General features: G+C 37.5%; 1 protein-coding gene across 1 annotated transcript in view; it reads left to right on the forward strand.

The window, feature by feature from the left end:
* The first annotated feature begins 304 nt into the window (after positions 1-304).
* The window catches only part of LOC121520310 (noelin-3-like), a 39,265-nt gene continuing 13,635 nt past the window's right edge, over positions 305-25,934 (forward strand). The window contains exons 1-3 of the mRNA XM_041803686.1: positions 305-743; positions 6,326-6,469; positions 15,177-15,332. Of these exons, the coding sequence (XP_041659620.1) occupies positions 675-743; positions 6,326-6,469; positions 15,177-15,332 (369 nt within the window). The 5' untranslated portion in view covers positions 305-674. The remainder of the gene's footprint in view (positions 744-6,325; positions 6,470-15,176; positions 15,333-25,934) is intronic.

Here is a 25,934-nt window from a genome sequence, read left to right on the forward strand (position 1 = left end):
CTTTTACTTTCAGATAGGGGCTTTTAATGGTTTATTAAGCTACGGGTCACTTATTTTTTATTTACATTTTACTGAAACATGGTACTCTTCGTCTCTTAGGGAGAACAGGCTGTGTTTTGCGTGCCTCTGTATTGTCATCTCGCGCTCTTTCTCTCTCCCCCCTCTCTCTCTCTCTGCGCGTGCACTCGGGCACAAAAACGCAGCAGCAGCAGCTCAGATCTTATGCTCCTATCGCCCAGTTTCCGGTAAACACAACCAGCTGCAACTTTTGTCTCCGCACAGCTGCTGGTGGGTCCTCCTCACACTCACGCTCAAATAAAAAAAAAAAGCTGGATTCATGAAAAAGTGAAGTGGGCAGCTGGGTGATGTCATATCCGTGAAGAAGGGTCCCTCGCGTAACGTAAACGCAGCACGGGATTTCGCTGCATGTATCCCCACAAACTTTTTTCTCCTCCTTGCAGTGACGAGGTTTTCTCCCCGCTGCCTGCCCACATGGCGTGCGTAACGGCGGGGGCGAGTGGATGGATGTGCCCCCTTCTCTCCAAGGAAAATACCGTCCCCACCAGCGTTTAGTGGCCGAGGTGGCGGGAGCCCACGGGGAGAAACTTGCGTGATATTTTGTTCCCCGTGTCGTAGAGGAGGAGGAGGAGGGAAACGGTGAAGCAGCCTGCAGGATGTGGTCGCTGTCCGCGGTCCTGAACCCGCTGCTGTTTCTGCTGCTGTTCGGGTACTGCCCTTCAGTGGTGAGTTTAGAGCCATTTATTTACCTTTAAAAACAGAATAAAGTTAACCGAAAGCTAACAACGACGTGCTGTAAACTTCCTTTAATTCTGGGGTGTCATTAAGAAGGGTGGAGCACTGCACTATGCTCGCTAAATTAGCAGAGAAATTACTCGTTTCAGTTTCTGGCCATTATTGCATGCTTGGCTTCTTCTTTGCCATAGTTTCTGCAGCCTACGCTTACACTGGCGAGTATTTAGCACTGACATGCAAAAATGTTTGGAAAAAAAAACAGATTTGAAAGTGGTGGCACCCCCACAGCACTCATGTTTATTGCCTACATCAACCACATAGCACTCATATTGATCCTGGAGTTTTTCCAAGCATATAACTCACTTTTAAGGGGGAGTTCAATCAGTGTAAGAAAAACATTGGTGAATTATATCCAAATCCCCTCCCAGATGGAAAAAAACAGCAGAGTTCTCAATGCAGTCAGTATTTCTCTCCCACTCTGTGGAAAAACTGACTTGAACTCCAATGAGTCATTCATTTTTTATGTGTTCTTTGTGGCAAGATAATTGCATCCTCTGTTGTATTGCTGTTTGTTGCTGTTACAGTCTTTTTTCTATGTTTGTCAAATGTGATATCCTCCATCCTGCCAGTCTAAATTGGAATGCATTCGGGAGCACTGTCACAAATAAGAAGGAGCAGCTTGCAGATCACCAAGCCATTTGGACAAGAACAATGGTCGATTAGGTTCATCCCACCCATGCAGAGCACAATCCCCGTGCCAGTGTCTTGATTGCAAAGCAGTGTCCTCACATATTTCCATACCACCTTGCCTTGCCTGAATGTGTTGTGCAGAATTAATGCATCCTGCAAATGTTTACACTCTGAGTCGACGCTCCAAAGTGTAAAAATACCAGTCAGAAAGTCGAAACGAAGGACAAAAACAAAGACGGAAGCAGCTGTCTGGATTATTTAATGGGAGAAAAAGTCTTTGTGCAAGAGTTCCTTGCACATAAAAAAGCCTCATTGGAGAGTGCATCTGGCTTGGCTGAGCTACAGATTCATTTTAATACGAGGAAATGTGAGAGTGTGAAGAGGGGGAAAAGGATGTGCGTCACTCAAGAGACAGAGGAGAAAGACCTTTTTAACAAATTAGTAAAACTTCTTTTGAGGCGCCCTCCACGACACAGCAAGGAGAGGAAATGCTGAGGGTGTTTTTCTTCCTCCTCCTCCAACTCTTTTACCCCCATTCAGCTGTGAGAGAGGAGCAGGTTCCAGCTTAATTCGGGGTGCATCAGCATCTCTGATCATTTCTACTACAGTGCCACACATTACCTGAAAGCCTCAATGCAAATCACTTTCTCTCCCGCTGCTTTTCAGTGTAGTTAAACTCGATTCAGAGGTGGCTCCTACTGTGAAATGTGGAGATTGCATTTAAGGTTTATCCTTTCAAGGCATTTACAGTATGTAATACACCAACTCAGCAATAAGGCATCTATTTATTAAGCTTTTAAAATCCTCTTTAACAAACTTAACTAAGGCTGGGCTGCAGTGAAACTAGGGGTGCACAATAAAATGTGCATTTACAGTAAAAAAAATCATTTTGATAAGGAAAAAATGTGTTATGCAAACATGCAATGCTTCAGGTAAAACTCTAGCTGGCTTTTAGGCATCTTCTAGGGATGCACAATATTATCGGCATGATATTGGAACTGGCAGATATTAGTAGTAGATATTAGTTTATTATCAGTATTGGCAGATATGAACAATATTGACTTTTAGCTAAAGAAATCGGCCTCTATCAGCTGTAAATATTAGCTGTACTGACAAATACATCAGTAGAGTTTTAGGCTGGGCCAACAGACCTATGAGAGCTGAGGTCTCATCATTCCTCACACTTTAAAGTGTGTTAACAACTGAAAATTTTTCATTTGTCCAACATCAAACTTTAAATGTTGCGTTTTGAGGACTAAACTTTCAGGTCTGAACGACATTTAAATATTATGTAACGGATATTGGAAAAAATCCAATATCATGCATCCTTAGCACCTTCAGGGTATTTGCTGCAAATTTATTGGTTAAAACAAAAGTTTGATTTATTTGGACCAAAAAAAAAAAGGTTGCAGAAAGATGTAGCTAAAACAAATTTTTAGTTTCAGGTTATCACCCCTTATATCATCATCTATTACATGCCATATTTTTTGTGTTTTCATTACAATATACTAAATATCACAGGCAGAAAATGTGCTGAGATTTCAAGTTTTCTCAAGTATTTCCAGCTTTTTCAGCCCTGCCCTTTTTCATTTTTTTAATCTGACAACAAGAACAGAAGAGAGATGCATAAGGCTGAAGATTATAAACTGAACAGATTGATAGAATAGTAGGGATGGGAAAAATACTGATACAACACTTACAGTTATCAAAGTTTCAGTTCTTTGATACTTTACAATACAATTTTTATGAACAATACAATCTCTTTTATTTCAATTATCAGTAGTATTTAAAGTATCAAAACTTAAAAGCTCATTTTCAGTCTCATTTAACCCCAAAGCTGTCATGAGAGGATTATAGGTGATAAATGAGATAAGAGTTTTTTTAAACAGGCCTGTATCTTCTTTTTTTGAAACTCCTAAAGACATTGTCTAAATAAAGCATATTTGTTGGCAACAATACAATGTGTTGCCAAAAGGTGTGCAATTTAGAAACCATGCAGGAGTTTTTGGTATCTCACCCAATAATACTGAGTGCCTTGGACTTTTATATTTGATTGACTGAGTATGGTGATTGGAGGTTAAACTGACATTCAATTACAGTAAATATATTCCTGCTGCCCTTACATTAATCCTGTACTTACTCTCTAGGGGCATAGTTTATTATTCTTTTCTTAATTTTCATCTTGCGATAAATCATAAATTGCAGAATAGCTGTGTCTTGAAAGTATCATGATTAAGGGCTTATATTGCTTATTTTACTGTATCATCGTATCACATCATCCTATCATATCATATCATATCATATCACTGTGTCACACCCTAAATATCGCTGCCGAAAGGAAGAATACCTTTTTTCAACTTAAGGCAACAAATGTAAAAGTAGACAAGGCTGGGGACTGGGTAGTTTTACAAACTGAATAAACATAATAAAATGTGGGCCACATGGTTTATGTCATGTATTGTTTCATATTGTATCCTATTGTCTTGTATTGTATCACATCATGTGATAGCTTTCGTCCTTGCATCACATCCCTTATCATATTGGATATTACCCTGTGATTCTCATCCCTGATAGGTGTTTTACTTTTTGACGAAGAGCTAAAAGAAAAAAAGAAGAAAAGGCAGAAAATTTGAGATTTAAATGTGAATTATAAATAATATAGCATGTGCTATGTATCCTATCATGTTATAGTACTGTATTGTATTGTGACTAGCCTTGCAATTTTCAACCTGAATAACAAAAAATGTATCTATTTATATATTTTTTTTACTAAAAGCTGAGCATGTGAAAGTAGAAAAGACAACTTAAATGAAAACATTATGATGTGGTTTATATCGTGCATCATATCAAAAAAATTGAATTGAACTGATTCGTATCGCTATGTCAGTTAGCGTGTGATTCTCACCCCTGATAAGTAGAGTATTTTACTTTTTGATTCAAAGCTAAAGGAAAAAAGAAGAACAGGCATAGGGTTGGAGATATAAATGGAAATAATAGACAATATAGTGTGCACTATGTATTCTGTCATATCCCTGTATATGTTAACCTGTGATTCCCAGTCTTGATAGGAAGTGTGTTTTGTCTTATAGGTAAGAATGCTAATGCACTCAAGGAATAGGAGCAGGGAGTTTTAGCACCTGGAAAGCAGCAGTATAACACAACCTGTCATTCTAATTCACAGGGTTAATAAGCCATTTTTAATGCAGAACTTTATTACAGTTGAAGAAAAAAAACGATTATGTCAAATATTTAAGTACAGAAAGCAATCTCTATAAGTGGAAGTTCTATCAAGTTCCAAGTGTCTTCCACTGAAGATGCTTTACTTAACTGAGATCTGTTGTCTCACAAGCTTAGTACGAGATGCTTATTCATGATTTTGTATCTTCTTGGCTGGACTACCACCATTCCTTTCTCACCTGCCTCAATAAGTCCTCTCTTTACTCTCTGCAAATTATCCATAATACTGCTGCAAGATTGCAAACTCAGTCCAAAAGTTCAAGTCACGTTACACTCATCTTACTTTCTTCGCAAATGCTTTTCAGTGATTCCTTGTTTTTGCTTACAAAGCCCATGCATGATCTGGGTGTTTATCTCTGCCCTGCTCCATCCCAACATCGTCAGATCCCTCTGGCCCTCTTACCAGGGTCTGCATGTTCAAATTAAAGGTGACTGTGTCTTTGAATTCATAGTGCAGACTCAGTGGTACTCTCTTCCTATGTACATACTCTCTGCAAGTTCTACTAATGTTTTAAAAGGTAGATTAAGACATTTTTTAATTGGCTTTTTACTACATGTCATTTGAATGTCTGAGTAAGATTTTGTCTGTGTTTTTGTTCCCCTTTTATGTTGTTTCTTATGGTAATTTGTTATGAGGCTCTTCGTTATATCCCTCTGAAAGGTACTACAGCTTCTCCTTGTTGGTGTGACGTGTCCGCCTGCTCAGAGGGGATGCGATCTTTCATGGCTGATTCCAAACGCTCTTTAAACTCTTCAGGCTGGCAGCCGAGGATGAATGAGAGGAGGCGGAGGAGGAAGACGAGAGAATGCCTGCACTTTGAAAACATGGCCCTCCTCTTTTCCATCCATGAGCTTCAAAGGCTGCGGGGGGTCAGAGTCCACGTTTCACAAGTTATTCTCCAGCCAGATAGACTTAAAGAATGTAAAACAAATCCAAATAAAAGCTGGGCGTCTGCCAGAGATGCTGGTAGCATAGAGGAAATTTTGCCATCCACGGTTAAAAGGTTTCCAGTATTTGGCTGGAAGCTCGTGTTAATTTCCTGCGCTGACAGCAAACAGCAGCATTGTTCAAACACTGATGCTGCTTCTGAGTCTGAAAGCTATCAACTTTTCCAACACTTCAGCACTCTTTGATCAATATTTGGAGCCAAACTACTTTTTGCTGTGTACACTCTGACATTAGTTGATGGTGCCGCATTAAAATATGCCGCATTGGCTTATGATGCATAACTTTATGTTCTTTAAGCTTTATACTCCAGAGCTGTGGAGCAGATTGAGTGTAATAAAAAAGAGGGAAAAAGCTCCCACAAATCAGGTTTATCTGCGTCTCCCAGCAGGACTTTCAGCATGAGCACAGGAAGAACTAGCGTGGAGAAACAGAGGAATCTCAGTTCGCGGGTTATTCATCAAGGCCTGGAACTCTATTTACTGTAAAAGTGGAAATTCACTGGAGACTGTGGAGGAATATCTTACAGTGAAAGTACTTTCAATGACTTTTTGTAAAGCAGTGGAATTGGTTGGTGTCAAAGCATTGGTGGCAGAAGAATGGAGGAAAAATAAGGGAAAATAACAGCTGTGTGCTGCTATTTCATGATATCATCTGGTTTATTCAGGGTGTTTGTGTGCTCTGTGTTTCTGTATACAGACCATCCGGCCAAAGGAGGGGTGGCAGGTGTACAGCTCGGCTCAGGATGCAGATGGGCGTTGTATCTGCACAGTGGTGGCACCCGAACAGAATCTGTGCTCCAGAGACGCCAAAGGCAGACAGCTCCGCCAGCTCCTGGAGAAGGTATATACACACAGCCCCCACACACACAAACACAAAGCTGTTTATGTGACTCACCACACGAATTTACCGTAAGCCTCCAGCCCCTCTTAAATTCATATAAATTGATTTCTATCGTTATCCATGCTTCTTTGTTGCCATAATCTTCTGAAGGATTGCACCAGCCAGGTCCCTAAACCTGTTTTCCACTCCTGCATACATTACATGGATGACATCAGCTCAATGGATGCTTAGAGAGATGAAAATGCTCCACAACACACCTGCTGTGCTCCTGTTTTCCCACAACATGCAATTGCAAGCTATTGTTAAAGTCTCTGTAAAGTGATAAAAAAAATATTGCTGGCATCGGGCCATAACCTCGTATCTCTAAAATCACCACTTTTCAAGGAAGGGAAAAACGCTGTAATTTTCAAACAGTTTAATACTGAATGGTCAGAGTCAGCATCTTTGACACTTTCTATTGGTTTAAAATTTGTAGATCCCACTGACAGATGTAAAGGGTGAGTAATAGCACTTATGTTAAAAAAAATTAAAATCATGAAAAACAGAAATGGAAAGTTATTGCCCGAAGCCAACAATATGTTTTTTTTTAGGTTCATTGTATAACAGGAGGCCATGTTATTAACCACCAGGCCAAATTTCAATCATAAAAAGCATCTCTAAGTATTCAGAATGGAAGGTACTGGATTTTTGCAGATATCTGATATGATGATATTTTCAATTTGTTTTAGCCAATACTGATACCAGTACTGATATGATATATGCACACTGCCCATTTTATAATAAAAAAAACACCAAATGTCTCCAGTGCAAAGAGAGGCTGAGTCAAGTTGAGCTGGGGGAGCAGTGAGGAAGCGGACAGTCTGGTAGTTGTTTACATTTGGTGCTTCATTCAAAATGTACCGGGGGCACTGTGGGCCTCCTTGAATGTGTGGCGCCACTTGTACCTAAGGGGGGATAAAGGGCAGAGCTTTCTGGGGCCCAGCCAAACTAAAGGCCAATGGAGGTCAGCAAAATCATGGTCCATTGTAAAGTTAAAATTTAATTTAAAAAAATCATTTTTAACCTGAGTAATAACCACTCTTATCAAAGTGAGAAGAAATAAATTTTATTTATTTATTAATTTTATCTATTACCTTTTTATGGACAATAATAACAATGTGGATGGGCACACTGAACTAAATGATCAGAAAGTAAAATCAGACCTAATAGCAAGGCCAAAATGTGTCAGAATACCAGAAAATAAAGTAGTAGGAACTGAGACAACTTTAATGGACAAGAACTGAGTAAATGTAAAAAGTGGCAAAATGGACAAAAAAAGGTAAAGAATGGAGAAAAAAAGTTATTAGGGTTAAAGTGGCAAAAGGAGGTGTCAAAATGGGTCAAAAGTGGCAAAATGGGTATTTTGAAAAGGTAGCAGAAAGGGTTAAAGTGGAAAAACAGGGCAAAACGCAGCAAAAATTTGTTAAGAGGGGCAAAAAAGTGTAAAAATTGGCAAAAATGGCCAAGAATGGAAAAAAGTGGCAAATTTGTGACAAAAAGCCACAAAGCTTAAAACCGGCATTATAGGGTGAAGAAAACAGATAAAAATGATTAAAACTGGCAAGAAGAAGTGGCAAAAGTGGCTTTAGGGATAAAAGTGTCAAAAAGAGGTGTCAAAATGGGTTAAAAAAAAAGAAAAGAAAAGCGCCAGAAAGGGTTAAGTGGCAAAATAGGGCAATAAGCAGCAAAAATGGGTTGAGTGGCTCAAAGAAGTTTAGAAATGGGGAAAAAATGGCCAGGAATAGAAAAACAAGGGGCATTTAGGGTTAAAACTGGCTAAATAGGGCAGAAAACAAAGATTAGTTAAAATTGGCAAAATAGGGTGGAGAAAACAGCAAAAATGGATTTTAAGTGGCAAGAATAAGTGGTAAAAAATAGTCAAAAAGTGGCCAAGAATGGCAAAAATGGGCAAAAAGGTGGCATTACAATTGAGAGTGGCAAAGGAAACAAAAAGAAGTGGCAAAAACTGCTATAAATGGGTTTAAAGGGGAAAAGATGTGGCACAAATGGTTGAATAGTGATTCAAGTGGGAAAACAGAAGCAAAAATCTGTTAAAAAAGGCAAGAAGAAGGGGCAAAAGTTGAGACAATGGGCTTTAAAAATGAGCAGAAATGTGTTAAATGTACCAAAAAAAGTGGGAAAATAGGAGAAACGCGGCAAAAAATGGATCCCAAGTGGCAAAAGAGGTGGCAACAATGGTGACACGAGTTAAAAAGTAGAATAAGAAAATTATTCCAACATCAAAACCCTGTTAGCTGGGACACAGCACCAATGCTACCGATCCAGCACACATGCATTGACATCATCAATGAAACACAACTAGGAAGGGTCCAGCCAATTCTGTGGGCAGGCCAGCTTGTACCTGATGGTACAGCTGTAAATTTTGCAGATTTATTGTTTATACTGGCAATATGTATAGTTGATGTGTCAGCTGTAAATGTGGGAAGAAATTTGTATATCTTCTGATACCAGTTTTAAACTTTTTTGATGTAATGTTTGCAGATACAGGTAAACTGATAATATCATGCATCCCCACTATGTAAAACAAAGTTTAAAAGTCATGAAAAATGAGTCAGTATTATCTACTCTAGTATGCTGTGGGCTTGCCTGTTGAATGGCTGAAGCCACATCCACTTACAACAAAGACAATCCACTGGAATTAAAAAAAGAATTCTTTCATGGCAGGCAAATGGTTCAGTGCTTTAAAGTCCATTCATTTTCTCATCTTGCGTTTCAGCACTTCAGGTATTCCAAATATTTCATTTTCTGAGTGGCATGAAGTTGTTTCTCCTGGTTAATGAGATATCTGGGTTGTTAAATGCATGGTATGTAAAATTCCACCACCAGTGGATTCTTGTCTTCAATTGATTGCTGTTCAATAAAAAGGCACCTCATAATGCCTTATGAGGTGTAGTTTTCATTGAACAGAGTCCCCAATTTAAAACATAAAGTAGTATTGTAAAGGAGGCTGTGGAGGAGGGCAGCGCTGAACAGCGCTGGTCTCAACTCGCTGCAACTGTAAAGTGTGAGGGGCCAATATAACAGAGGCGAGTTTTAGCAGTTAAACTCACAACTTACAGCAGCCTCCATGGCAAGACACATCCTAGTAAAATTATTAAAATTATAACATTTAACATGGAAATATTCACCAAATAATATAGAGATTTCAGTGCAAAAGCTCTACATATGTGTCTTTCAGGCATTCCTAATATTTCACTCTCTCTCTCTTGTTTCTGAAATATCTAAGTTGTTAAGTTGCTGCTGAATACACTCTATTTGCGAATATTGCTTTTCAAAATAAAAGTCCTCTAAGATGATAAGAAGCGAAGACTTTATTGTGACAAGCTTGGCAGGAGTAGAATATCTCCATTGTTGGATACTTCACTTAACTTTAGCATTGCGAAGGAGGGCAGGGAGTAATGGAAGCTGCTTTGAGAGAGACAAAGCCACAGCCAGCTTCTTTTAATCATTCAAAACTAAAGACAAGTGAAATATGGATTAAAACACACTTTCAGCACAGAAAGATGTTTTTCCTGCACCACATAATTCAAGTAAAAAATAGACAAATATTCCAGCACCTATTCTTACAACTTTTACAGTTCACTATGGGCACAGCACAGCTGTCTGGCTCTGTGTTAGAGTGGCAGAGGCAGAAGTCTGGGATTAGATTTACTGTTTTCTGTCACAAATCATTCAGTTATGTTATTTTTAGGCCAACATTTTCCCCACAATAAAACAGCTTTTGGCTGTCCTCCAATTTTCAACAAAGGCGTAGACAATGGCTAACAACAGGCTGTATTTAGATAATCTGCTCAGTGTTTTTGTTTTGAAACTTTCTAATACAATATTCAGTCACTCATAGATCTCATTGTTTTCACATGTTGACAACAACTTTATTCCAACATATCTGGTGTATTCAGGCCCAAATTTTGGATTTTAATTAACAGGCACTTTAAGATTTGGAGAATCATCAGGCTCGGGGATGTTGTTTATCCTCAAAAGAAAGATGAGTTGGAATATTTTTAATCATTCACCATCAGTGGATTTCTTTAAAATGCAGGCACTGATTTGATGTACTCAACACAGCAGCCAACAGTGTGACTTTTAGTAGAAACAAGACTTTTAATTCCCACAGCAGCAGTGATTTAAAGCATTATCTACAAATAAACAAACAGCACAGTGCCAGAGTCACTTTCCTCAATTAGTAGTCCATATAAGGAAACATTGCTCTAGCCTACATTTTAATGCTGCGTGCTTGAGGCTGTTCTCTGTCATTCACTGTGGTCTCTGACACTAATGTACTAAGCTGCCTCAGGGCTTCAGTGAGGCCATTTCAGGATCCCTCAACCAGAGCCAGAGAAGTATGCAGAGCACAATGTGAGAGTGTTGTGCCACTTTGCCAGCTATGTGCTCCTGTAGTGTTGGTAAACTAGGATTGGAGCCAGAGAGAGAAAGGACCACAGTTCAGCTTGTATACATGCCCCATAAACCTAGTAGGCTTTTGTTAAACCTGAGAAAGGCTGCACACTGCAAAGTCAGCACAGAAAACAGGGAAAAATACAACTAAATATGTCAAATATTTTAATAATATTTTGCAAAGTTTTGTAGGAATGAAAGAAGAAAAATCCACTTAGACTTACTTTACTCAGAACAAGTAAAAATATCTGCCAAAGAACCAAAAAAATGTCTTAAAACTAGGACATTCAGGCTGCCTTTTTCTGACAGAAAAGGAGGATTTATACCGATTGTTCCCTTTTAAAGGAAGTCTTGGGAAATACATGTTATTACCAGGGCAGCTAAATGATGAGATCAAACCTGCGGTGTCAGTCTTGGTCAAACTGCTGCATTTTTCTATGAATTCTTTCAAACATGAGCTTGAACTAAAGTAATGTAGCAAAAGGTCAGCTCTGAAGAAAAATACCTGTAATTTAAAAGCAATAAGATGGGGAAAATGGTAGCTTTCCAGAGTAAAATTGCCTGGCCACAGAACAAGGACATGTCACGTCAAATAAGTATAAACGTCTTATGTCGAAAACCCGAGGATGTTTGAAAGAAATAGCACAAGTTACCAGACAGGCTTTGTTTTTGTTTTCAGATTGATTCTTCAGTTTAGGAAGGAAAGTTACCCTCAGTTGTTCCTTCATGTATTCTTGTATTTATGTTTCCTGTATCTCAGTTTTTAAGGCCAGGGTTTGGACTTTTTTCTGGTTTTACCAGGCTTCATACAGGTAACAACTTTGGGGACAAAAAAGTTAACTTTAAGTCTCTAAAAAAGGATGTTTTGGGGGAAGTATATCTCTGAACCATTACTGTTAAAGAAACGATGACTTTGCTAGAGAATTCTTTATATGTCAATGTTGGTCAGACAGCTTCGTGGTCCTGATCCATCTGCTTTTAAGCATTGACTTCCTCAGACCTGCAGCAAATCAGAAGGTCAGGTCAACAGCCTGCAAAAACAAGAAAACACCACTTGTCAAGTGCTTGTGAGAGAAAAAATCATTTTATCTAGCTCAGGGCTTTTCATCTTTTTATGCCTAAGGCACACCTAAGACCAGGCCAGAATTTCAGGGCACACCAAAACCAGATCTATAAAAAATAGTTTCTTACATAAATCAACTGTATAGCATTAGTTCAGGCAGGCCACAGAGTAAAGGGCTGCCATATAACTGAGATCAGCTTATCTTACACAAGCCCTCATCAGCTGACAGCCAGCTAATTCACTCTAAGCAAGCTATTGGCAAATCATACTTATGCTGCCATATTTGAACTGCTCTTGTGTTTGCTGTTCCCTCTGCAAGCCTCTTTTTACAGCCCTCCTCCACCCCAGCTCCTCCTTTACTATCTGACTTTCTCAGTGTCACAACTGCTATTACAGAAAAAAAACTATTTATTACCATACATCATGTGTTTATTGACAAAGTGGTCCTGACTGAACATAAGTTATTGTATTGTTGTAGTAATTACACATCTGATACCTACAGGACCAGATTACACCACAGATATCGATACTTCATTTTCATATCCTGTCATCTCAATGTGACCCTCCGCCACGTCAAATAAAGGGCAAAAAAAACTTAATGGGATATGTGTGTGTCATGTGTTAACTGGCATCAAATAAAGATTTTTCTGAAAATCATTCATGATACCCAGACAGCTTTTGTTTCCTGCTGACTTTCAAAACAGTTTTGTTCCCTCAAAAGTTATGATTTAGGCACTGTTTATGCACCGGCAATGTATGAAAATATCAATTTAGCACTAATATCAGAAAAAAAACCCAAACAAAACCCAACCCTAATCCCATTTGAGATCCTGTTCTTTCCCCTTTCTCCCCTTTTACCTTTTTTTTTTTTTTTTTTTTTTGTTAAGATTGACAAGGGAGCGCAATCTTTTCACCTCCCTGCTCTACCACGGGCACATCACGCACTGAGGGCCTGTGCCTGAAGGTGTAACATTAATGTTTTATATCAGTGTGTGTCATTTAGCCCAGAAAGTGAGCAGGTGTCCTCCAGTCCCAAGGAGTTTTGGGGAGATGGGATATTTCAGAAATAATTACACAAGATTTTCATTAATTTAAGAAAATAGGCACAATTTGGAGAAAATATCAATAGTATGTCAAATCTGATGAAGCCAAAATGGGTCCAAATGAAGAGTTGTTTGGGAGCTGAAAAAAGCTGGTTCTTATTACTAAGATGAGCAAAATGAGCTGGGTCTTTAAAATGAGAGCCATTGGCTGTAGATTAGTTATTGCAAATCTTGCAGTAAAAAGAGCTTAACTTATCTATAGCTAAAGCTTATGCAGATTCTTTAGTAGTAGTACTTAAAATCATGATCACAAAATTGAAAAAAATACGGCTCATGATTTTTTGTGTATAACAGATGACTGCTCCAACATTGTCAAAATTGGATATGTATACATCATTTTTTAAATCACGTTTAGAGACATAATGCATTAGGGCCTACTTAAAAGATAAAAAATGAAGAGAATCCATTTATTTATGTGCAAAAATTCAAAGACAAAATTTTAAGAAAAAAAAAAAACTAATTTTTGAGATTATATATGTAGTTAACCTGACATGCCAGATTGATTTGTTTCACACATCCATCTGGTAAACCACTCATACACAGTGTTTGGAAAGGGCAGAGCCTTTGAAAAAAACTCAGAGGGTGATTGGATGAACGTTCTGTCTGTCACATCTTTACAGGCCAATCAGAGTAACAAAACACGTGACGTAGCCGCAACCGAGATGCGCCCCTACCAAAGGAGTAAAGTCCATAGAGAACTACATAACGTGAACCATGGCGACTGTAGACATGTCAGTACATGGCTTTTGTCAATTTTTGAAAAGAAAACTCATTGCTGTTCTTTGTTCTTCTTTTAACGAAGAAATGTCGCAAAGTTCTGATAAAACTTACGCTTCAGCAGCATCCACGCTAAGCTTTTCTGCCATGATTGCACCGGCCTCTTGTTGCTGCTTGCTTACATCATAACTCCACGGCGCCAAAGTACTGCCCCTTGTCGCTGATTGGTCCTGTCACTTTCTAACGGGCCCAAATGGTTCAGAGGGGAGCTTTGAAGATCGCAGTGAGAAACACTGAAACAGGCGTATCCTTCTGCTTTGCAATTTTTGACTTTTCAAACTCAGAATTTCAGAGTTTGAAAAGTCAAAAATTTACTGGAAAAAAATTGAATTTCAAAGTTTAAAATGTGTCAAGTTTTGACATTAGAAGCTCAAAGGTTTCAACTTTTTTAAATTGTAAATTTACAACAGTGTAAAGTAAAAAAACAAACATACTGGAAACAATGTTTGGATTTTCAGCTTTCTGACTTCATAATCTCAAAAACTCAAAGTTTTGGTTTACATACATTTACATCTTTCAAAGTTCAATTTTTTTTTCATGTAAATTAACCTTTTAAACTTGAAGATTTTGAGTTTTCTTGAAAACTGACAGTTCCTCTTTATTATTGTTTTTCCTTATGTGGCCCTATTACACTGCTGGAATAATGGATTATTTAACACAGACTTTGTCAGCACAGAGTCCATTTAGAGCTGTAAAGTACTAACTTTCCTTCATTCCCATTTATTTCTTATAGCTGTCCCCCACTTCCTGACCTCAAAAAGACATTCACAACTGAGTAATTCTTGTTGTTTGTCTCTTTTGCCTCTGTAGGTCATATATAGGCATCAGTTTTATTTGCAGTCTGTTGTGTAACAAACAAAACACTCCTCATAGGAGCTTTGAACACAAAAATCCCTGAAACAAGTAAAATATTCCCAAAATGTCAGAGATATTGCCTTTACTTCCATCCCTGTGTCTCAATAAATCTCTGTGCTTTGCTGTGTAATGAACAGTTTAAAGTATGTTCTTAAAGAGAGCAGGTTACAAGGTTTATACATGTTTTTTCACCCTGTTTTGATAAAGTGACATATATGTTTAAAAATGAGAGAAAAAGAACAAGAAACTTTCCCATAACTGAGTGAAATCCATCCCAGGCTCCATTCAGCTCACACCTGGATGGTTAAAAGACAATCTCATGGAGGTCAAAATGTTGATTTGTTCCTAGAGAAGTTAGAGCATGGCAGGCTACCGAGCGGCTGAACATGGAGGACATTTTAATCTGGCTGTGGACGGGAAAATCAATGGCGTGCTGTTTCATTCTTTTCAAAAGGTGCAGAACATGTCGCAGTCAATCGAGGTGCTGAACCTGCGGACGCAGAGGGACTTTCAGTACATCATGAGGATGGAGAGCCAGATCAAAGGGCTGCGCTCCAAGTTCCGACAGATTGAATCGGACAGGAAGACGATGGTCAACAAAAACTTTCAGGTATATTTTTTGTTTGATGTTTAACTTTGTGTGAAACATCACAGAAGAGGGCTGTGAAGGGGTCTTCTCAGAAGAAACCTGAGAAGAATCTAAATGGATACCTTAACACGATCAATACAGGTCTACTACTGCCAGCAAAGGACAAAGCCTGTCTGAACAGTCGAACAGACTGTGAAAGCAGCATCCAGCATGAACCTTTACAACTCTCTTTAGTGAGAATGATCAGAAACAGCAGATGCATGTATTAAAAGTGTTGATTTCAATCAAAGGTAAAAACTCTGAATTACTCTCTGTATCAAAAGGACTTGACCTCTGTTTCAAGTATGTCCAAACCTAGGAATTTTCTTAAACATTTTTGAATGAATAGGTTGTGTTAAATAGTTTATACCAGGGCCATCAGTGTTAATGAGATTAAGGTGTAAAATGACTAAATCAATTTTTTCAGTTCCCTTTAATTGCATCTATTTTGTCGAATACAATCATCAAAATAAAAAAGCGGGACAGCAGCTGGATGCCATTTACTTCAGTGTCATCCTACCTTCTTAGTAATGGAAAATAATGACACTGATGTTTCTTTGACACTTTTTATGGCTTGGTCAGTAAGTAAAAAGTTATTTGCAACTTTTGATTCCAAACTTAACTTTTTTTCCCTTCCCTTGAGCGGTTTCCATTTACTTTTCAATCTGTTGCATCTTCTTTTTCCATAGATAAGCTTATGCCGTTACCTACCAGAAGGTCCTTGCTTTCTTTCAAAATAAAAGCAGATATTTAATTCAAACTGACAGGAAAGTATGCTAAGCTTAAGACTGAACAAATTCCAGTGTAAAAGCAGAACAAATAACAGTTTTTCTAAAACTGTTTCTAAGTTTAATTATAAACCTTAACGGTGTAACTGACACAGAGAAAGCAACTGAATTATACTCGTAAAAAGTGAGTCATTTTGTACATGCACCCCTACAAACTTTTTTACCCTCTGAACCCTAGGCTTTTATTTAACGATTTTTTCTCGCCTTGACATATTGGCTTAAAAGGCTGTAAAACATCAACCCTGTGGTGCACAGTCAAGCTCTAAACATCCTTTATATCAAGACAACCTGTGCTTTAAGAGTATATGTGCCGCAGTAATGTTACTTGAATTTAAAATACAAAACAATGGAACTATAAAGACAAAAGGAAAAACTAAACCAAAAATACAAACTGTAATATTTCTATGGTATCTAAATCAAAATTTCTATAAAATTTACTATGTATATATATATATATTTTAATCTCATTTGATACATTAGGTGTTTTTGGTAACTGATAATCCACTTGAGGGCATTTTTTTATTATTTAGCAGATTGTATTCAGAAGTTTTCTTTTTGTCATTTATAATCATACTGATTAGATAGAGGTTTCATAAAAGTATGTATCAAATATGATACAAAAGGGCTTTAAGGGGTTAAATAAAAATGGGCAAAAAGTCAGAATTGAGGCCAGTTCATAAAATTAATTTCATATAAGCCAAAAATCATTAACACATGATAGAATGAATATAATGTGATTAAAAAGTAAGAACTGCAAGGTACAAATTCATGTATGTGAGATTAAAACCATCATGTAGAAATAAGATAACAATTATGAAAGAGTCTGTTTTTTTCTCATTATATTAAAATTTTCAACCCATAATTGTGATTAACAAACATAACTTGTCTGCTGCTTTATGTGTTAGTTTTTAATTTCTTTTACCTTTGGCTAGTTATGGTGCTTTATTTATGACAATGTACAGTTTACATTACTAGCCCTGAATAATATGTCATAATGCAATACATTTTAATAAATTGTACAAAATGAAGTTACTCACTACTTGAGTAGTTTTTTTAATAAGGTAATTATTTACTCTAACTCAAGTACTTATTTTTATGAGTACTTTTACTTCTACTTGAGTAATTTTTATTTTTAAGTAACAGTTCTTGTACTTGAGGACTGTGACTGTGTACTCTATCCATTACTGTAAACTGCTGTATTAGGCAAAATAAGCACCTTGAAGATGTATCTCAGGTCAAAATCATGTGCAGCAATGCAGGACTCGTTTTAATACCAGATTTAAAGTCAACATCATAGAATACTTCTCTTTGCATCAATTTCATTCTTAATTCAGGACACTGGTAAGAATTGCTTCCATCGTCAAGATAGACCAAAACTTTGCTTTGAAATTAAACTAACTGAATTTTAAACATGATTGAAATTGTTAATTTAAACTTATCTCAATTAACTGCCAAATAATTTTTGAGCAACTGTCGGTTCTACTCAATACTGATTGGTCAATAACAGCAATCTGCGATCTGCTATTTCTCTGTAGAGGTCCAGCTCTAATCATATCAATCCCCAGAAAGAAGCGAGGTTGTTTACTTTGAAAAGGGAAAAAAAAAACTTAATACAAAACCGTGGTGAAAGACTGACAGAAATAACAGTAGTAGAGGAGCAAGACTTTATAAGACACAAAAAGCTGTGGGCTGAAACAGAGAAGTTGAAAACTGAAGGATGAATTACACTGACAGAACATTGTTTAGGACTTAACAGTGTTGAAGGATGTTGCTGAATGGAGAAGAAAAGTCAGCAGGCTCTCAGCAGTAAAAGTCAATCATTGTGTTGCTTCATCCTCAGTGAAAATGTTCAGTTTAATGTGACTAACAGTAAGAAGAGGGAGGCTCTATAATTTACCATCGCAATAAAAGTAGTTTCAACCTTGTTTTCCGAGACTTTTTGGTATAAGAAATTGATCCATTTAAAACAATAACACTTCCAATTTAAAAAGTTGCAAATATAGATCGATTTTCTTTAAGAAAGAGCCCATGTACCCCTTCAGTGTGGCTAAGACTTCTTTTCACATCTCCTCTCGAGTTTCCATATACTAACAGCCCACTCACTGTACATCATGACTTATGTAATGCTTTTTTGCTTGGTCACATATCTTTGAGGGAAACACCAGCTTTTACATCAGAGTGAGAAAGGAAATCGAAGAGCTCTGTCTTTAATAAAACACTCGCTATGAGCATGACTTCTTATGTTTGGTAGATTTTAATGGAAGCCTGAAGGAGTCAGGCATCTCTTTGTTTACTCTATCATCCTGTGATAATGAGCAATTTTGTGTTGTTTTCTCAAGATCACGAAGGTGTTTTAACAAAGCCGTTTTCAATCATAATGGATTGATTCAGCTCATTATCTCAAGGTAGGGATAGTTGTTGCTCTGGGTAATGGGATAAATCAGCAGGTTGGTCATTGTGATGGGCCAGACCATGACATGTAATGCTGCCACTGTCGCTATCATATGGCAAGTTAAGTCATGTCTGTTTTGTGCTCAAGACAAAAAATGGATATTACTCAATATCATTGATAAAAAAATCACAACACTGTAAGACAGAACAGTTAAAGGTTGTTGAAAAATTATTTGCTTGACTTAAAAATCCAAAATAGCTATTTCAGCTCTATTTTATTGATTTAATATAACTATTTTTTTTTTTTTTGTTTAAACAGTACTCAATCATTTTGAGTATTTTTTTAATTACACTCAAATTATTCAACAATCATCTGTTAATCTGCGAAGTTTTACCAGAATGAGCTAGAAAAGTGTCTAAAGGCCTTTTGCACCATGAATGAAGTTACTGACTCAGATAGGTCCCACCTGTGGGAAGCAACCAGAATACACAATGGACTGAGCATGATGGAAGAAGACTTCTTGAGTTAGTGTGCAGCAAGAAGTTATTATCAATTGTACTTAAGTTGGCCACCTTGAGTGACAAAAATATTTAATAATTTAAGTGTGCTATAGAAATAGGAGAAAATCGCAGTGAACGACATGTAGCCTTAAAGAAAGAACTTGAATGTTGTTAATGTCAAACAGAATTTAAAGTGTAGGAAAGTTTCCACAGTGTAGTTTAAAATTTAACTAAAAAAGTTAAATTACCTCAACATAAACTTACAAGTAAAATTGAGTTGATCTATCTTAAATTGGCTAAGTACCAACTACTAAACAAATATTGTTTTTTAATCAGTTGCCTCAATAGTTTTGGGTTCTTTTAAATAATCAAGGAATACTCAAAAATATATTTCAACTACTTAAAAACTTTGACACCATCAGTTTCAACAAAACTTGAGTATTTTCTACTTGTTTAGTTTTACATTGAATGATGACTGTTGTTAATGCACGCTGTTAATTCTGCCACCAGGGGGCTCTCAATCAAAACAGTAACAAAAGACAACACTACGAGTGGTCCCAGAATGCTTTCTGTAGCTCACAGTGCTAACCAGGAAGGCCACTTTTAACAGCTTTTGTACCACATTATGTGAAATTAATCAATGAAATTAAATTTACAATTTAGTTAATAGCTTTTGTGGCAGGCAGTTATTGTTGAACAGTGTGGAATTCAAAACAAGAAGCAAGCTACAGAGTCTGAGCAGTACTACTTGACTTGGAAATGTCTACTGCAGTGTTTTTGGGAGTATAGTGGGATGGAGTTACATGTAGGAATGCATGATACTGAATTTTGCTTGTATCCAATATGCTGATGTTTCTAGACTCATGGTTGCTGACACGAAAACCAATATGTACACTTTTTGGTTTATTTGTTTTGGTAAAGACCACCAAGGCCTTGTCCACACTGAAACAAAACAAGATATTTCCATAGCGTTTTTGATAAAGTTTTCCATGAACAACATGGCATTGAATCATGAAATGTCTGCGTAAGCACGAAACCATTCAAAGATAACTGAAAACGGTGTTTAAATGCCAGGCATGTAAGTGGCGCTGTAACACTGCCACAGAAATACACCAGAAAAAGAGAAGATTGTAGAGCAAGCCCACCCAAAACTTTTCTTTAACCGAAAACTTTTTCCTGGCTGCCCTTCTGATTGTGCTCCGTGTTGGATCTAAGAACATGTGGTGTATGCTGTTCTCCATGACCATTTGTAGCTCATGGCGCTGGTAGAGCAGCAGAGGATTTCGCTGTAAGAACCATAATAAGCTCAATAGCTTCTACAGCATGAACACAATCATGTAATTTGCCATTGTTGGCTGGGCTCGTGCTGGCAGATTGATTTGCCAGGCTCCATCTCTGTCATCAGGCAAATCCATCTTAGCTCCAATCCACAACATTGTTGTCAAACTGAAGACTGCTCGGGCTAATCAGTGTCATTTGAGGAGAACGAGGTGTCAGCTATGGGCGGGGTTTAGTTGTACTGAAAGCCAATAGCTCCCAGGGTGGTGATTAGTATGGATATAGCTCTAGTATAGCATCTATGTCACCAGAACTTGACAACGTTTCGGTTTGAAATACAGGATAAAAACAACTCTATAAGCTTTTCATGGTGGGAAAGATGTCTTTGCTCCTCTCCTGACCTGCTTCTGCATGTGATTGTTTGTATTACAGGGGAAAGGGTTGATTGTTGTGCGAGTGGTTGTTTAAAGTGCCTGCTAGTGAAATGATTAGCTCAGATGTAGCTAAAGCGGCACTTTTGTCAGAACTGGTCAACATTTATTTATTAAAACAAGGGAAGGGATCCACACAGAAAGCTTCCCATGACAAAAAAAAAAAAATGCTTTCGCTCTTCTCCCGGTCTGTTTTACATGGGTTTGTGATCGTTACGTGTGGGTTTTGCTGCCGCAGTAGCTGATGTAGCTGTAGGAAAGCGGCAGTGTGATTGGAACTGGACCACATTTCTTTTTTAAACGCCACACTGAAAGCTTGTCTTGGCAAAGATAACATTTTTGCATGTCAATTTTGTCTTTCGTCTCTGATTGGACCAGCATGAATGGGAAAGACAGAACATTCCTCCAAATTTTTGAAAATTCCTGCCCTTCCTAAACACCATGGATACAACCAATGAAGTATAAATGCACCACTTTAGCTCTGTTTTGAGGTGTGTCTCCACATCAATGACTAATTCCCCACCCACAGCTTTACATGATTGACTAGATGTCACCAAAGAGTCAATCAACACTGAAGCATGCCACGACACATATCGGTTGCAATATCAGTTATTGGGTTCATGAAATGTCAGTATAAGCTGGGAATAATCAATACCAGCTGACCTAGAAACTGTGCATAAAACTTAGAACATTGGATCATTTTATTCCTTTATTTGTCACTCATTGAAATACTTTGAAATTCAAAATATAACCCTAAGACAGTATTGGGGCATGTCACAACACTTACCTTTGTCACTTAAAATATTTTTTCATTATCGTGCTGCAAATCAAAGTTAATTAAGTGACCATATATGCTTCAGTGCCCATTAAAGGGTTAATGTGTAATTATTTGTTGTGCATCATGCATCCTCTACCTGCTGCAGATGATACAATCAGCAGAGACTGTTTCAGATCTTGACTCTACATTATGGATACCACTGAATATAAAAAAGTTACAGCAGAGATGAGTAGTACATCAACTTCTGCATCTGGTGAGAGTTGAACAATCACAGACATGACCAATATAGATAATAATTATAGGGATAAATGAAGTATTTTCAAAGAATAGAGGGGATCTGCATTTAGTGTTGTAAATAACAGCAATTATAGGAGCAATCACAATGATAATCATCTCCATTATCATCCATCAGTGAAATTTGTTTGGGTCTTTCTAAAGCATCCCTCTGCCTTTCTCTGGATGTTTGTTATGATGCAAATATCACAAAAAGTGCTTTTCATTTTTATGATAATGTGCAGAACAAAATCATCATACACATTTACAAAATCCACTATGTTTTTGAGACACTAAAGTAGAATTAGAATTAGATGGTAACATCTGTATGCATTTAACAATAATTAGGCTGCTAAGAAAATTCAGGCTTAAGGAAGGTTCACATTTGGAGATAACTGTGCCAATTTTGAGCCTGATTTCCACTTCTGACCAAAGTCAGCAAAGGCTGAATCATCTGTGGTTCTCAAGATTATCCTGCCAGATTTCCCTGAAGTGTGAGGCAGGTTTAGAGTGAACTTCCCCTCCCCTTACGATCAGAAATCCTGTTGTGTAGGGGGGAACACCACAGACTATGGATTGAAGAACCAAATGATTTCCAGTCAAGAAGCAAGCTGACTGAAGAAGGAAGCATGACAAACACATCTAAGCCAGCAAAAATAAACTTGGAGTGTAAAGACACCAGAAACAGAAGACCAACTTGTTGATTTGTGGCACTGCACAAGTGTTTATACAACTTGCACTGTAAAAATTACCACAATCAAACTGACAAGGAGAGGAGTTGGTCTGAAATTGCTATTGCAGTGAATGCAAGAGGTACTAAACAACTAACCACATTTAATCCAAAAAGGTTTCAACTGCTAACTTCCTGCAGTCTTTACAGCAACATCGTGTGATTCTCCTGGAGGAGACTGCAGGAAATACACTTTTGAAGCATGTCAAAGTAACAAAAAAGCTATGTGTCTGCCAATAAGAAAATAAGTAAACAGATTATAGCCACATTGAGCTTTTTACGCTGGAGATTTTAAGCTTTGAGCGTTGTTGGTGGATGAATCTGTTAGTGCTGTGTTGGTCATCTCATCACACACCACAGGATATAAAAACCAAACCATTGCATCTTTTGTCTTCAAGTCTGGAGTCCCTCATTTTTTCTAAATTGGCTAAAATTTTTAAATCTTTTACTGAGTGCCAGGCTTTAGTTATAATAACATCTTACATCACTCTGCCTGTCTTTGAGTCTTTTCTTCAGTGTTTCCTCATTACTATCTTGACTTAAGACGTGGACCATAATAAACAGGATGGGCAACACTTGTAAAATATAAAACATACAAATGTTACAGATGCTCTAGAGCTGAGTGATTTGGGTAAATAATATAATTGCATTTTTTTCCCCCAGCAACATGCAATCATTTTTTTCAAATTTCTCATCTTGTGAATTTTTCAACAAACACAAGCAGCAACTCATTCATCATTATAACAACACAATATTTTAACCCTTTTAATCCTGACACCTCAAATAATAGCCAGAAATTTTGCATTTTTTTAACATAGATGCTTATTTAACCTTCTCCCAGAATCCCCCCCAAAGATAAATATTGCTATAATATTTCACATATATTTTTTTGCATCACATTTGATACATGAGGCATTTTTGGCAGCTGAGTCCACCAGAGGGCATTTTTTACCATTTCTTATATTGTAAATAAAATGTTTGTACGGAAACTGTTGATCATGTTGGTTAGATAGAGCGCTCATGAAATTTGTATCAATATGATACAATTGGCTTTAAAAGGTTGAACTTAAACCGTTCCTTCCTGTAGGCCGGGACTATTTGTTTGGATGAAATTTGGTGACACAGGAATCAATTACGTGTTTTATTTATCTACTTCAGTCACATTAGCAAGTAGACTGATTTGTAAAGAATCATCATCACAACTACAGCTGAACAGTTTTGAAAAAAAATTGAATATTGACTAAAATATTGAATTTTTTTACTCATATTGCAAATGCTGTGTAAGTTGTATTGTGGGAAATGATAACTTGTGTTGTTTTTATTTTAATAAGAATTCTATTCAAGAAGGAAAATGATGCTTAGATGTTAGGATGACGTGGATGGAAATACTCTAAAAAACATATATTCAACTGGTATTTTCACATAAAGTTCCGAATTAAAAAGGATTGCTGTTGGTCATATTGCAATTTAACATCAATTTTGATGAACTGACCATCTGGAATGATGCTGAAACAGAAAAAAGCATTTTAGCAGATGGCTGATACTGATGCCCGCAAATATTTTTATTGCTTCTTTTGGTCAATCACATTTCTTCTCATGAAAACAGATCAGAGTTTGTACAACAGGTCACATCTTCTGGCCAGTACTAAATATCTCCTCTGAATCAGCGAGGTATGCTGCAACATGTCATTGTTAAATTGATACGACACAACAGATTAACACCCATAACATTCGCCAGTGGCCAGTGTTTGCCAAAAGGGTCAATACTTGCCAATACAAATGTAAAACCAAAGCATATGTACTTCCCTGAGACATGCAATTGTGTTCAAATCAGGGTGGTAAATTAGCAACCGCCATCCGCTGAATGTGGGTATTTTTGTGCAGTGTCGGGTGAATTTACTCAACTTACCGGCCACAGAGGCAGGTACATAAAAGCAGCCTAACCTGAAAGAGCAACTCTGTTAGAGCAAACAGCACAAATTAAACTTTTTCTACTTGTTCCTTCTGACTTTATGAGAAAAGCTGAACACACCTACATCGCCAACCGAAAAACCTGCCTCCTTCTCCTGCTGTCAGTTTTTCACAGGCAGCTGTGTGTGTGGATGGTTTGACTCAGTATCAAAAGAGAGTAGAGAGTACCAGCCTTGATTTTTCAGTATACCTTATTGAATAATGCTGCTTGTTAAAATAGAGTAGCTAGATATATAGATGTTTGAATCCACCATCCACAGTGGTGGGTAGAGGAAAAAGTTAAATTCCAACCCTGATTTAAATATTTCGTTCTCTTCCTTGACTCATCCTTAACCTTAAAAAACAGATCTAAAATGTGTGCCATGTCCCGAAGTTAAATATTTCAAACTTCTGTCAGATTAGAAATTCTCTGTCCATTAAAGTCTTATTTAAATGCTATGATTCTATCCCACATCTTGTATTGAATATCTTCCTAGCCCCAGGCTAAATAGACTCTAAACCCACTGAGATCACTTATTCAAACTTTTACAGTTTGGATAAGAAGCTATGACAGTGCCATCACTGCAATCTCACAAAATGTTGAGCTTTGATAATCTTCTTGTTTTCAGATAGTTCAGAAAATTCTCCCAAAGCTCTTATACACCTTATACTGTCACTTTTTTATTTTTATTTTATTTTTTTGTGAAAGGCTTTGGCACCTAGAGGTGATCAATTTAAAAAAATGTGCACAGCCTATAAACAGTATCCCCCCCCCCACAATTGTTTGTCCCTGTCATAGATTTTATAAATCAACCATAATAAATACAATTTCCCTCCATTCTTATTTGCAAAACTGCTCAAGCTTTGTCAGGTTGCACAGGGATCAGGCATGAGCAGCCCTTTTCAAGTCCAGCCACAAAATCTCTATTGGATTGAGGTCTGAGCTTTGACTCGGCCACTCCAGAATATTCCCCTTGTTGTCTTTAAACCTTTTATTTCGCTGTATGCTTTGGGTCATTGTCTTGCTGGAAAATAAATCCCAAGCTGTATCTCTCTTGTGGACTGAAGTTTGTCCTCAAGGATTTCCTATATTTCGCCACATTCATTTTACCCTCTACCTTTACAAGCCTTCCAGGGCCGGCTGCTGAGAAGCATCCCCACAGCTTGATGCTGCCACCACCTTGCTTCACAGTGGGGATGATGTGTTTGTAGTGATGTGCAGTGTTTGTATCAGCCAAACAGCATCTTGTCTGATGGCCAAAAACACCATTCTGGTCTCATCAGATCAAAGAACTTTCTCCCACTTGACCATGGAGTCTCCCACATGCCTTTTGGTGAACTCTAGTGGTGATTTAATCTGAGTTTTCTTTAACAGTGGCTTTCTCTTGCCACTCTCATAAAGTTTTGACTGAAGAAGAACCAGGGAAACAGTTGTTGTATGCAGAGTCTCTCCCATCTCAGCAG

Source organism: Cheilinus undulatus, linkage group 13 (assembly GCF_018320785.1).
Source record: "Cheilinus undulatus linkage group 13, ASM1832078v1, whole genome shotgun sequence".
Lineage (NCBI taxonomy): Eukaryota > Metazoa > Chordata > Actinopteri > Labriformes > Labridae > Cheilinus > Cheilinus undulatus.